The sequence below is a fragment of the Mandrillus leucophaeus genome, unplaced genomic scaffold, assembly GCF_000951045.1.
Source record: "Mandrillus leucophaeus isolate KB7577 unplaced genomic scaffold, Mleu.le_1.0 Scaffold159, whole genome shotgun sequence".
Lineage (NCBI taxonomy): Eukaryota > Metazoa > Chordata > Mammalia > Primates > Cercopithecidae > Mandrillus > Mandrillus leucophaeus.
Genome location: NW_012101576.1, coordinates 5414052 through 5428855, shown reverse-complemented (window position 1 = coordinate 5428855; position 14804 = coordinate 5414052). Strand labels below are relative to the sequence as shown.

General features: G+C 39.5%; 1 protein-coding gene across 1 annotated transcript in view; it reads left to right on the top strand.

Moving 5' to 3' along the window:
- CR1 (complement component (3b/4b) receptor 1 (Knops blood group)) overlaps window positions 1-14804 on the top strand; it is a 58572-nt gene that overhangs the window by 40409 nt on the left and 3359 nt on the right. The window contains exons 15-20 of the mRNA XM_011975843.1: window positions 2984-3069; window positions 5228-5626; window positions 7604-7780; window positions 7864-7966; window positions 10333-10418; window positions 12473-12700. Of these exons, the coding sequence (XP_011831233.1) occupies window positions 2984-3069; window positions 5228-5626; window positions 7604-7780; window positions 7864-7966; window positions 10333-10418; window positions 12473-12700 (1079 nt within the window). The remainder of the gene's footprint in view (window positions 1-2983; window positions 3070-5227; window positions 5627-7603; window positions 7781-7863; window positions 7967-10332; window positions 10419-12472; window positions 12701-14804) is intronic.

Here is a 14804-nt window from a genome sequence, read left to right as displayed (position 1 = left end):
GTAAATTATTTGTTCATAATTCTTTACCATTTTTCTACTTGGTTGTTCACCTTTTTATAATTGATGTATAAGAGTTGTTTTTATTATTTTTCCTCTGTGGTTTGTCTTCGGATTTGTATGTAGAAAGGTTTATTTGTAATTATTCAATTTTATCAATGTTGTTCATAGTAGCATTTGCCTAAATCACCCAGTTCTTTTATTGTTTTATTTTTGACATTTAATCTTTGATACACATGTCATGAGGCAGAGATCTAGCTTAGCTTTTCAGATATTTGTCCTATGAATGAATAATTCAGTTTTCCGTGTCTTGAAATTCCATCTTTATCACTGCAAATTTCTTACAAAAACTTGTATCTATTTCTTGGGTTTTCCCCCACTTTGCTCTAGGGATCTGTGTCTCTATTCCTGCATCATTTCAATTATTTTGCATTTTAAATGCATTTTAACATCCCTTCTGTTTTTGTGCCATAAAATACCTTCCAAAATAAGCTAGGCACAGAAGAACTGATATCACATGATCTTACTTACATGTAAAATCTAAAACAGTTGAACTCATAGAAGTAGAGAGTAGAAAGGTGGTTACCAGGCACGAAGAGCTGGGGAGCTGAGATTTGGTCAAAGGGCACAGAGTTTCAGTTAGACAGAAGGAGCAAGTTTCAGAGATCTATTCCACAGTGTGATGACTATAGTTAATAATAATGTGTATTTCAAAATTGCCGGCTGGGCACAGTGTCTCATGCCTGTAGCACTTTGGGAGGCAGAGGCATCCGAATTGCTTAAGCCTAGAAGTTAGAAATTAGCCTGGGCAAAATGGCAAAACCCTGTCTCTACCAAAAAATACAAAAATTAGCCGGGTGTGGCAACGCATACCTGTAGTCCCAGCTACTGGGAGGCTAAGGTGGGAGAATGGTTTGCACCCGGGAAGCAAGGGTTGCGGTGAGCCAAGATCACATCACTGGACTCCAGCCTGGGTGACAGAGCCAGACCCTATCAAAAATAAAAGAAAGAAAAGAAAAAAATATTACTAAAAGAGTAGATTTTAAATATTCTCACCACACACACACATACACACACACAGAGACACAAACAAGTATGTGTGAGGTGATGGACATGTTAATTAGCTTAATTTAATCATTTGCAACAGAAACATATATCAAAACACTACATTTTACCCTATAAATATATGCAATTATTATTTGTTCATAAAAATAACATCAAATTAAAAAAAAAATCACTGTGTTTTTGCAGCCATACGTAGGCTGGAATCTGCTTCACATTTTGGCTCCAATGTTCTAGCTTAGTCACATTAAGCTCTAGCTTAGCAAGCACACCCAAAACAACCTCTAGGAGGCCAAAAGTCAGAGGACACCCATCATCCTGTGCTCTTAGACAACTTTTAAATGTATGATAGGAGACAGGCAGAGGAAAACACAGGTAATAACAGGATTATCCTATTCTTTCCATACTCCAGTGGTTCTCAACTTGTTTATTTGCAGCAATTTTTAAGATTTTTTTTCTTGGCACACTTGAAAAGTTTTTACACCACAGCCTATATTAAACAGGCTAGCAATAAGTAAAATTCAATCACTACCTAAAACGTAAAAGAGACTCACTGTGTCTACAAAAACATTGACTACTATTGCCATAGTCACATGGTTCCCTTTAGCTTTCTGTCACTGTTTTGGGAAGAGCTGGTATATCAGCTAGGAATTCCAGCTGTAAAAGACAGAAGAAATAAAATAACAGGATCTCAAACATAGATAGTAGTTTACTTCTCTCTCAGGTTAAAAATCACGAAAGTAGGCAGTCCAGCGTGTATACAATGGCTCCATAATCCACAGAAACCTGGGTTCCTTCCATTTTGCTACTCTGACCTCCTCAAAATGAGACGCCATCTTATCTCGTGGTCCAAATTCCAGCCAGTATAGAGGACACAGGGAAGAAGGGAAGGCCAATTCCTTTAAAGACACTTTCCAGAAGTTGCACAAGACACTCCGCTTACATCCTCTGGCCAGAAGTTAGTAACATGGCTGTGCCTGGCTGTAAGGAAAGATGAGAAGTGAAACCTTTATTGCAGGTGGCCAATGGCCCAGTTAAAAGTAGAGGGTTCCATTACTAATGAAGGAGAGGAAAGTGGATACTGGGGATGGCACCATAGTCTTTGCTACAAATGGTTACTGCCCTGATAATATTTCTTGCATAATCAAGAGGAAAAGTTCTTAACTCTTGCGGTTACTGCCTCATCGTTATATGGCATTCCATTTTACCCTTTAATTTTTACTGGGTCAAGTTTAGCCCTGCTCTACACCAGAACACATGAATAGCTTTGCTCAGGATTCTTTGTGACATTGTTCACAGTTAATATTATGGATACTTAATAAATTTTTTAAAAGACAAAATGTTCTACATTTTGTGGCCTGCTCTAGACAGTTTTATGGCAAAGTGGGTGAGTATCCCTGCCTTTTACTTTTCAAGTGTAGGAGTGTTTAGCTGTCTCCTCTGGCTCTCATTTACTGACTCTTCTGAGTAAATCCATTGTTCTTTCCTTTATGCAAGAGACTATCTGAGCACCCAAAGCTTGAAAGTCGCTAAGCTAGGTGCTATAGTGTTATGTATTTCAGTAAGACATTTTCCCTACTTAATCCAGGAGCTTGTCATTTCTTTGCTGGAAGTACACATGGATAAAATAACTGCAAGGTTTCTGAAAGACTTAAATACAAAAATGTCCCATGAAGAAAAAGGGAAATATCTCATTCAGTTGTGAGTGATTAGGAATAAAAATGAATTGGAGAGGTCAAAATGTAAGCTTGTCCTTAAAAAGAAAGGACTAATTTGCAGATGGAGATGGGGTTTCTTCCTTCCGAGGTCTGCCATGGTGTAATCTGTCCTGTAATATCTAGTGTCTACCTGCTATTATTTTCTAAATGGTGAGTTAAATGGGAAATATGTGTAGAGTACAATCATTTTTTATCCTTTGCTTTAGGTTTCGACTCATTGGTTCCCCATCTACTACTTGTCTCGTCTCAGGCAATAATGTCACATGGGATAAGGAGGCACCTATTTGTGAGAGTAAGTTGAAATACTTTTCTCCACAAATTCCTCTATGTGATCCTGACTTGCCCCTGGAGTATGAAGAATAAATCAAATCCTTCTTGCACGAAGTAGTCTCTCAGATAGTTGAAAATAGGAGTCAGATGCTTCATGGTCTTCCTGGCTTTTCTTTATCTTAAAAGGTGATTTATCTGAAACTGTGGGCTTGAACCCAGGCAAAATAGCTCTACTTTCCTATTACAATAGTAAACCTTTCCAGTATAGAGAGTATTGTCCTTAATGAGTACATTTTAAAGGCGTTAGACAAAATTAGATCTGTCTTTGCCAACTCTTACTATCTATCAGGTAACAATTCCACAAAGTAGGCTACTCATTTTCTTGTTATTCTAATCCAAATAATAAAAAGAACTCTTCTTACAGTTCTTAGCAATTTCCCTAATCCTCTCGTCATTTTGAGTTCTAATCCTCCTTCAATTCTTTTAGGCTCATGTCTTTAGTCGTATTTGTTCTTGATTAGCTGACCCTCCATTTTTCCCATAAGATATTTTTAAATGAATCTCCAAAACTTTAAAAACATGAAAGAATGATTGCAAATTGGCAAAGTGTTATAGCTGTGAAGAAATCAGCATCACACACAGAATTGATGGCAGCAAAAGTAGGCACAGATTTCCAGAAAGCTAATGGCCAATATAAACAAAAGCCTGAAAGTAAACACCCTCTGACACACAATTCCGTTTCCCAGAATTTAGCCCAAGAAAATAATCATGAAATAGTCCCATAATTTTGGTCCAGAGATACTCAGTGCAATAATATTTGGGATTGTGGAAAATGTTAAACAACCTAAATGTTCAGCATGGTTTGAAAATAGCTAGTAGAAAAAATAAGGTGTATTTTAATGGCTATAAGTTTTTAAGAAATGTAAAAAAGTGCACCATGAGGAATTAAAGGTTGAGATGCCTCATCCAAGTGGGAAGAGCATATCTGTGAAGCTACATGACTGATTATTATTAAGCCACCAAATATGGTAGTATAGAAAACACATCCATCCATACATATGCATGTATCCACATAAGTATCTAAGAGGATATAATTAAATTGTTACAAATAGTTATCTTTGAACCATTTTCATTTTCTTCTTTCTTTTTGTCCATATTTTTAAAATTTCCTCCAATGAATGTGTTCATTGTATTCACTAATATTCCTCCCCGCTAAATTAACATTGACTTTTAAAGACTAAATGAATGAGAATATATACAAGGTGCCTCCCATACCTGCCAAGAACTTGCAATTCTATGAAATAATTCAAATTATCAAAGAACTATCAGTTTACTATACGAAGTTTTCTAGGCATGGCACCTTTTGTAATGAAACTGCACATTGTGCACATGTACCCTAGAACTTAAAGTGTAATAATAATAGTAATAATAATAAAACCTTGAAAACATAAAAAAAGAAAGGAATGCAAAAAAAAAATCTTTCCATGACATTAAATATTCTTTGAAAAATGGTTTTTAATGGGAGCATTATATTCCAAAGTTTGTATATTCAATAAAGTATTTAATCATTCTTCTAAAAAAAAATTTTACACTTCTACACTTATAGGTCAGTAATCATTTAATTGAGTCAACACTAGTTATGTGTGTGTGTGTGTGTGTAGTCACTTAGCCAATATGTGAATACTATTATCTTATGACAGAACACAGTGTTCATTTATCATTTTATTGCCCCTACATCTGCCATTATTTCATTTTTCATGCCTTATCTTTTGTATTTCCTTTGCTCTCTTTTTCTTGATAAATAATGCCAGAAGTGGTATATTTAACCTGCAAAGAGGTTACTTTAATAACCTATAGGAGAAAATGTCCAGCAGTAGATAAGTACCTTAACAATCTGTGATAAAATCACATGTATTATCCACTTAAAATTATAAATATGTAAACCAAAAAATACATGTTTTTTTGGTGAAATACTTAACTATGAGCAGAACCAGTATCATACATACCTAAATTTCAACTAGGTAAAAATGTCTGATTATTAGCAAATATTTTAAGAAAATGACAGTATTGTAATTCCATTTAGAAAATTATTGGATTATTTGCATTTGGTATTTAAATTCATAGTAAAATAATTCATTATTAAAAAATAAGCTGTTTTACCACATTCTTCCTTCTCTCAGTCATATCTTGTAAGCCACCTCCAACCATATCCAATGGAGACTTCTACAGCAACAACAGAACATCTTTTCACAGTGGAACAGTGGTAACTTACCAGTGCCACACTGGACCAGATGGAGAACAGCTGTTTGAGCTCGTGGGAGAACGGTCAATATATTGCACCAGCAAAGATGATCAAGTTGGTGTTTGGAGCAGCCCTCCCCCTCAATGTATTTCTACTAATAAATGCACAGCTCCAGAAGTTGAAAACGGAATTAGAGTACCAGGAAATAGGAGTTTCTTTTCCCTCAATGAGATCGTCAGATTTAGATGTCAGCCCGGCTTTGTCATGGTAGGGTCCCACACTGTGCAGTGCCAGACCAACGACAGATGGGGGCCCAAGCTGCCACACTGCTCCAGGGGTGAGTGTGAGCCATCAATACTTTGCTGGGTGTGAGGGTACATATAGATGATAGGAGTTGCTGAAATTAAGGAAGAAGTGTGTAAGGAGTATGAAATTGGCATAAACACTTTAAGCATTATAGTAGCTTCACTGTCTGTTATCTCTGTTAATACTTATCTCAAAGTAACGGCTTATTCTCTCACCTATAGTAGACATATTTTATATGCATTTTTAAATTTACCATTTACAGCAAATATATGAGGTAGCTACTATTGGTATCCCCATTTCACTTTGAGAGAACTGAGTCTTAGTGATATTAAAGAACTTTTCCAAAGCTCTGACTCCAGAGCCTAATGATCATGTACAGTGGAATGTCTAATGAACAATAATGAGTAATAGTGGTGATCATATCTCTATCCCTGGAGTGGGACAGTAGGCAAGTGAGCCATGAGGACCAAAATGAGAGCATCAAATCAAAAAGGCCTTGGACTTCAACTCTTTCACATTATAACTGAAAAGACTGAGGCTCAGAAAAAGTGTTTCGCTCAAATCCAAACAAACATATATATATACACACATATATACTTGATATATAATTATATATGGTTCAGATTGAGGCTCAAATTCATTCTTGGAGGTTTGCTGATTGTTTTGTTTGTTTGTTTGTTTGTTTGTTTGAGACAGGGTCTCACTCTGTTGCCCAGGCTGGAGTACAGTTGTACAATCATAGTTCACTGAAGCCTCTAACTCCTGGGCTCAAGTAAGACTCCTGCCTCAGTCTCACAGGTAGCTGGAACTCCAGGTACACACTACCACATCTGGCTAATTTTTATTTATTTTTAGAGACAGTGTCTTGCTATGTTGCCCAGGCTGATCTTGAGCCCCTGTCTTCAAACAATCCTCCTGCCTCAGCCTCCCAAAGTACTGGGATTTCAGGCCTGAGCTACCATGCCTGCATTTTGATGCCCTGAGAACACACCAATTGTATGTGCATGGAGGCAGCCAATATTTCGGTTAAAATATGGTCTAAGCAATAGATTCTATCACTAAAATGTCTGTAGCTTTTTTTTTTCTTTGAGGGGGGATTGTTCTTTTTGTTTATTTTTAATTTATTAATCTTTAATTTTTGTGGGTACATAGTAGGTATATATATTTATGGGGTACATGAAATGTTTTGATACAGGCATGCAATGTAAAATAATCATGGAGAATGAGGTATCCATGCCCTTAAGCATTTATCTTTTGTGTTACAAAAAATCCAATTACACTCTTTCATTTTTAAACCTACGATTAAGTTATTACTAACTACAGTCACCCTGTCACGCTATCAAATACTATGTCATATTCATTCTTTCTTTTTTTTTTTTGTACCCATTAACTGTCCCCACCTCCCCTCCCTACCCTCACCCCCTGCCCCCATGACTTTGTTCTTGATGCCTCTTCTTTTCTTAGCTGAAATGACTGGCTTAACACAGAGTGGGAAGAATTAGAATTGGTCACAGGGACAGAAAGGAAGCTAACAGTTCAGCCTTGTGCTGGCTGAAAGAGGGACAGGGAGTGAGGAAAATGAAGACTAGGTGAAGGTGTCTGTTAGATGAGACCTTGGCAACAGTACTCCTTGCTGCTGCCTTACGCGTGAGCTTGAGGGATTGCCTCTGTAGGAAACGGAAGAGCGGCCAAGCCACCAACACTCACGACTCTGTGCTCCATAACCAGTAGTTGAAAGCAAGAGGAATATGCTGCCTTGTAGTCTTCGGAACATGTTTCAGTAGAAAAAAAACACAGACAAGGTGTTGGAGAGACTTTGATTCTAGTCACAGTTCTGCTTGGTATCCTTGGTTTCCTTGTTAGTGACGTGCGGCTACTGAACTACCGATCTTCTCTTTTAATAGCTGCCCTCTGCAATGACGATTTTTAAGCTCTCAGGCAAGCTTAAGATGTAGCAAAGGAAATTCCCCCATAATTAACAAGTGCTCTGGAACTGTCCTTTCCACAGTGTGTCAGCCGCCTCCAGAAATCCTGCATGGTGAGCATACTCCAAGCCATCAGGACAACTTTTCACCTGGGCAGGAAGTGTTCTACAGCTGTGAGCCCGGCTATGACCTCAGAGGGGCTGCGTCTCTGCACTGCACGCCCCAGGGAGACTGGAGCCCTGAAGCCCCCATATGTACAGGTGCCTTGACTCTCTGGCTTCCAGATTGCTGTTTCCCTCTCACATGGAGGTCTTACTCCTGTTGTTTTATTTTTTTCTTCTAGTGAAATACTGTGATGAATTCCTGGGCCAACTTCCTCATGGCCGTGTGCTGTTTCCACTCAATCTCCAGCTTGGAGCAAAGGTGTCCTTTGTTTGCGATGAAGGGTGAGTATGACCCAGGGTTGAGACCAAGGACTCAGTGTGGAGAATCACTCCTGTGAGTTCAGGGGTTAATCCAAACCAGGAGCCGACCTAGTAGATAAGAAGTACCCAGAGAGATGAATTTATGGAAGGGTAGTTTAGAAATAAGGATAGGGACTAAGTGGCACCACTTTCAGAAGACAATGAGAAAATGGCACATACAGCTCAATGTCAGGTACAAACCTAAATACAGTCACTGATCTTGAGTACACAGTTGGAACTTGAAGTGAATGGGTATGTATTTATTTGGAGGCAAAAGAACATAATTTTATAAAAGCTATGCTAGAAAAAAAAATGAGGAATAAGACAAAAATTGTTTGTCCCATGATAAGGAAGGCAAAGGTCGCTTAGGAAACCTAAAACCAATCAACAGCGGAATCTGTAACAGTGCATGGGTAAGTGTATTTTCACCCAATAATGTATCTTCAGGTCAGGAATGGCCAGTGTAATTCTTTTAATGCAGGATTCTTCTCAGCCACTTTGCCAGCCAATGACTTCCGGCCAGCAATGCCCCTGCCCAGGTCTTGTGTGGGCCCGGGCTCACCGCAGGAAACACCACATCTACTCGGCCCACCAGGCAGCGCCTGGCTGGTGCTCTGACTCAGACCCTGGGGCCCCCATGACTGCACACTCAGCCCCTGGTGGGAGAGGGTGTGTGAGTGAGCGAGTGTGGGGTCCAGCTGGCCACTCCAAGCACCTGCACAGGAATGGGGTCCGAGCAGTGCTTGCAGCTGGACCAGGCATGTCGCACTGAAGGAAATGTGGTGGTGCCCAAACAGGGGTGCCCACGACCCTGAAGCCCAGAGGGGGTATTACAGCACGCTAACAGCTCGTAGCATTTGATAATGCCCACAGCCCAACCAATGGCGGTGTGTTTAACAGCTCTGTCAATCCTGTAGCCCCGCTCAGGCCTGCATCTCTGGGGCTGGCTTGACCCACTGCTGCTTCCTGTCACGTGGTGCAGCTGCCCTCCCACAGCAGAGGGCGGAGGGCCACAGCGTTACAGGCTTCTTTGTACCTGTATTTGGTGGGTCCTGAGTTCTTGTCCCACATCCAAGAAATATAAGGTTATGGTATCAATGAAAGGGTGAGGAGGGTAGAGAAGAGTTTTACTGAGTGATGATCTTAGTGGAGAGGAGACACGAGGTGGTCCCCCAGATGAAGTCAGGGGGTCTCTCTCTGTCTCTCAGTGTGGCTGGTTCTGGGGCTTTTATGGACTCAGAATGGGGAGCCTGTGCTGATTGGTTTGTGAGTATGCAAAAAAGACTAAAACAAAGACACCACTCAAAGGTGGGCACAGCAGTGTAAAAACCAATTAGGGAAGCGCAGGTATATGTAAAACAGATGAAGAGTGAGGAGCAATCAGAGGAAAGCACACCAAACAGGAAGAGAGGTTTTCAAGCCAGTGCATGGATTCACCTGGAACTTGTAGCTAGGCTTTAAACTGTCTTCAACTTGAAGGTCGGGTTTCATTGGGATCCGCCCCATCTGCCTAGGATTTGTCTGCCTCCTGCTTCTATCAGTTTCAAGTGGTATTATTAGTTGTTTATGTGTATCCATTACTCTTGGTGGTGTGCACTATGAGTCTGGAGGGATAACTAGATTGGGCAATTAAGCAGTTATTTTTAATGATTTCCAAGGAATCTTTGGCATTTACAAAGTGCACCATCCAATAATGATGTCTAATTTCAGAATGATTTCAGATTTCAGAAGGGAAGCAGGACTCAATAATCAGTTGGGCATTTCGGGGCAGCAAAGACTCTTACCCCCACCTTTCTTTATTTCTTAGAGCACGTGGTTCAGCATGCTTCTGTGAGCCTCCTCTGGCCCGTTACAATTGTAGTGGCAAGAAGAACAGTGCCCACATTCTCTTTCTAGATGTTCCTGGCTTTGCTTACCAAATCGAGAGTTGTTCTGCCTCATGACCCACTAATGAGAATAAGTGTGATGTCAGAGAGCCATCAGTGAAAGATGACACCTGAAGGTTATAGCTCTTGTGCCCATGGAGAAGTCTGGTTCTGTGTTCATGCCTTCTGTAGGTGATGCTGGGCTATGAAGTTTATATGGCAATTATGCACATCAGCTCCAATTGCTTTGCCAGTCACAGGGTACCATGGTTCTTTAGAGTAAATTGGCCTTTGAGTTTCTGCCAGCTACTGAAGAATTCAGATCCCCAGTGAACTAAGAGTTTTAGCTGGGCCTGAACCTAAGAACCAAATGATAGTCAAGGAGGAAAATGGCAGTGAGGAAGCTGAGCATCTGTTAGTGAAGAAATCAAGGGAGAGATGGGAATTGCTCACACATTTGCTACCACTTTTTTTTTTCTTTAGGTTCCGATTAAAAGGCAGGTCTGCTAGTCATTGTGTCTTGGCTGGAATGAAAGCCCTTTGGAATAGCAGTGTTCCAGTGTGTGAACGTGAGTAGAAAGAACTATGTGGTTTGGATAACGCTCCTTATTTTTGTTTTCCAGTGTGTTTTTCCTCATGGAATCACCTGTTGTCTGGATCTTTACTTAACTAAATTACGGATAAAAATACTTCTTTGTTGGAAGAATTTCAAGAAGGGTCTTGTAGGTCTTCTCTGATATGTGTTTTTGTTACTAATCTGTAAATCACTTAGTTTAATGACAGTGTTTAACTTTGTGGGGAATGTGAGCAAGAAACTAGATGACATAAAGGTGCAGAACGTTTTAGTTAGTCATTTATTTTTAGTTTTCTTATCAAGGAGGAATCTTTCTTAAATGTTTATGTTTTTTTTTTTTTTCTTTTTTGAGACACAGTCACCCAGGACAAAGTGGAATGGTGCAATCACAGCTCACTGCAGCCTCAACCTCCTGGGCTCGCACCTCAGCCTCCTAGTAGTTGGGACTACAGGTGCATGCCACCACACCTGGCTAATTTTTGTATTTTTTTGCAGAGATAGAATCTCGCCATATTGCCCCAGCTGGTCTCAAACTCCTGGGCTCAAGATATGCTCCTACCTTGGCCTCCAAAAGTGTTAGGATTACAAGTGTGAGCAACCATGCCCAGCCAAATTTTTATGTTCTTTTATCCCCTCACATATCATAAACAATTTAGTCAGCTTCTTATTTAACCTGCAGCATTTAATGACATAAGGCTTCCCATGTGCCAGGACTTCCCATGTGTAGAAAAAGCAATGAATAGTGAGTGAATAGTGAAGACACCTCCCTACTTTCCTGGGGTGTATTTTCTTGAAGCAAACTGTGAACAAGGAAATAAATAAGTAAACAAAATTCTAAAAATTATAATACATAAAATGGTAGTTAAATAGGCATGTTATAGAGAAAATAAAACAGAGTTATATGATAAATTAGTATGGTGGAAGGAGCTGGGATGATGAATCAGTGTCTGAAATGATGAGGTGCCCTAAGTTTCCAAACCATCCGCTTAAATAAAATATGCTGAAATTCAGAAAAAATTCAGAAACTCTTAGATGAAAGTACATGTTTGACATACCAAGGTATTACTGATTGATTCTATTCTGTCTACTAAAGCAAGGCAAGAATTTTTTAAACCTTTTTTTCCTGATTATTGGAAAATGTTTATTTTAATTTGTATTGTGTTAAAATAACTTATAGAAATCAATTCGGATACCTTGTGGTGAGTATTATGGTGAAGAACAGTTAATACCTGAGGAAACTCAAGTATTCAACAAACTCAACCTTACAGAGACACATAAAGCTGAAAATAAATATATAAATAAACTTAGGAAAACACAAACAGGTAAAATTCAAGCATGAGAAGTCAATCATTGTTTGATGTACTAAGTCTTTTTTATACACATAATTGTGATAAACTTGGGCATCTCTTCCTAAATTCATATCAAATTAGAAGCATCAAGTGCTTTTAGGGAAGGAACTGTTCTAAGCAGACTAAAAGGAGGAAGAAATGATGGTTAATAAATTGGAAGAAAGAAAAAAGGGCTCTTTGGCACCATTTAATCTGAGTCAAAAGAGCCTTACTGGTGTCTGATGACGCCACTGGAAATTTGGTGTTGGTCCTGATGATAAGGGTCTTGAATCACCAAGAAACATTTACATTGCTAAAGATGATAGTTCATGATTATTAAAGTTCATAGATTTCCTTGGAACTTATGGTCTCTGACAACCAAAACTTTGTCTGTCTTGAACCTCATTGTCAACCCAGGAATCTTACTATGCCTGAGTTAAAGTGGGCAACCAAATGGGTCCTTTTTAAAAAATTAAAACAATTACTTTTCAAATTCATAACGAACATAGGTACCCGGGTGGCCCAGGAACACTTTGGGCTTTTGCAATAAACTGTAATTTAGGCCTCACTTCAGTTAGTTGCCTCTCAACAAAAGCCTTACAGATTTAAATTCCATCCACCTTAGTTATATTCTTTCTAAACGCACAGTCACAAGTCACTATTATTTCAGTCATCTTAAGTGAAACTCTAATAGAACTTAAAGCTCTTGTTTTCTTTCTAGAAATCTTTTGCCCAAATCCTCCAGCTATCCTTAATGGGAGACACACAGGAGCTCCCCTTGGAGATATTCCCTATGGAAAAGAAATATCTTACACATGCGACCCCCACCCAGACAGAGGGATGACCTTCAACCTCATTGGGGAGAGCACCATCCGCTGCACAAGTGACCCTCAAGGGAATGGGGTTTGGAGCAGCCCCGCCCCTCGCTGTGAACTTTCTGTTCCTGCTGGTTAGTACCTGCTTCCACATATCCTAAACGGGTTCAGAATATCTAGGTGAGAACCTCCATATTTCTATACTGGCAGTCATTTTTGCTTGTGAAAATGGCTTTGCTATGAATGTCAGAGACAGAACTACCTCCCAAGTGAATGACAAATGGGTTCTAGTAGGCACACTGTGTCTCAGTTGTTGGTATTCTGATGGTCCTTCCTATGGGGTGAGGAGTGTGATAGGTAAGGAGAGAAGGGGGTGGACAGTGAAGAGAACTGGTGAGGTCCAAATTTTGTAGAGAATATTTTCAAAGTACTGAAAGCAAATGCTAAAGAAAATACTCTTTTATTCTACGTCTACTACTATGAGTTGTCTTTATCCTGGATAGATGGATGTGCTGCACAAAAAGTACACGATGACGACATAATTTACTTCAGAACTGATAGTGCTATAAAAGTAATTTAAGAAACTCAGATGTAAGGATTTATACTTTTTATGTTGTTTCCAAGGGTTTGTTCAAGCCACTGACTATGTTTATTTGATCCTTCACCTCAATATTAATAAAGGGAACTCAGGAGGCCCTGGAGAAGCAGAGTTTAAAATTGTACTCTTAGCCTAATGGGTGCAGCAAACCAGCATGGCACATGTATACCTATGTATCAAACCTGCACATTGTGCACATGTACCCTAGAACTTAAAGTGTACATATATATACACACACACACATACATATATATATAAAAAGAGAGATTGTACTCTCTTTAACTATATACATATATAAAGAGAGCGTGGTATTTTTTATATATATATATAAAGAGAGATTGTACTCTTAGCCTCCATAGCTCATTCCTTTGATATATTAGTCTGGCTTTAAATGACAGTACCTGACAACTGTAGGCACAAGTGTGGCTATGACTGCCCACACCAGCTCCATCTTCCAGTAAGGACAGAACAGCACTGAATTGTTAGCTTGTCGATCCCTGTGGTACTTCCCCATCTCACCCAGTTTGAAGTTAGAGGCTGTAAAGGATAGTGTTTAAATGTCAAGAAGTCTAGGTTTAGAGAACCTGTCTTTCACTGATCAAATAGGAGTGAGTGGCTTATGACCTGGCTGGCTCAGGTCTTCATGAACCTCTATAGCCAGAGATATTGGATATGTTCATGTGTTCATATGCCTATGTTTAACTGAGTGTCTTTTCTTGTGTTTGTGTGGGAACTTGTTCTTAGCCTGCCCACATCCACCCAAGATCCAGAACGGGCATTACATTGGAGGACACGTATCTCTATATCTTCCTGGGATGACAATCAGCTACATTTGTGACCCCGGCTACCTGTTAGTGGGAAAGGGCATCATTTTCTGTACAGACCAGGGAATCTGGAGCCAATTGGATCATTATTGCAAAGGTGACTTATTTCTTGGTATTTCTTATTCTTGCTGGGTTGTATGGAACACTGATACATGAGGCTTATAAGGCTGAGAGACCACTGAAATGAGCATAATGAAAGGGATAATATTTTGTCCTCTTGGCAGCTGCTTTCTTTTCATTTACATAAAATTTATTTCATCTTACTAACTGTCCTCTTTGCATAGTCAATAGCAGTGCTTCTCCATCCAGAGCATTAACACAATCAGCTGGGAACCTTGTTAAAAAGTTTCTCAAACTCCATTCCATGGCCTCTGATTCTGTTTTGAAGTGGGGTCAAAAGTCTATTTTTAACAAACTCATCAGAATGCTCTGATGCAGGAAGACCACAGTCCACATTACAACAAATACCACTTTGCCTTCTTGTTTCTATCAAGGAAAAAAATATTGTAGGCTAATTTTGAGAATATTACAACTGAAAAGAAGTCTGTGCTTGAAGATGAAGGATGTGCTGATGGCTGGGCAGAAAAAGAAAGTAAAGCTAAGGATGAGTTAAACAAAATAAAGTAGCCTGTGTGCAGTGGCTCATGCCTGTAATCCCAGCACTTTGGGAGGCTGAGGCGGGAGGATCATGAGGTCAAGAGATCGAGACCATCCTGGCCAACATGGTGAAACCCCATTTCTACTAAAAATACAAAAATTAGCTGTGTGTGGTGGCACATGCCTATAGTCCCAGTTACTCAGGAGGCTGAGGCAGGA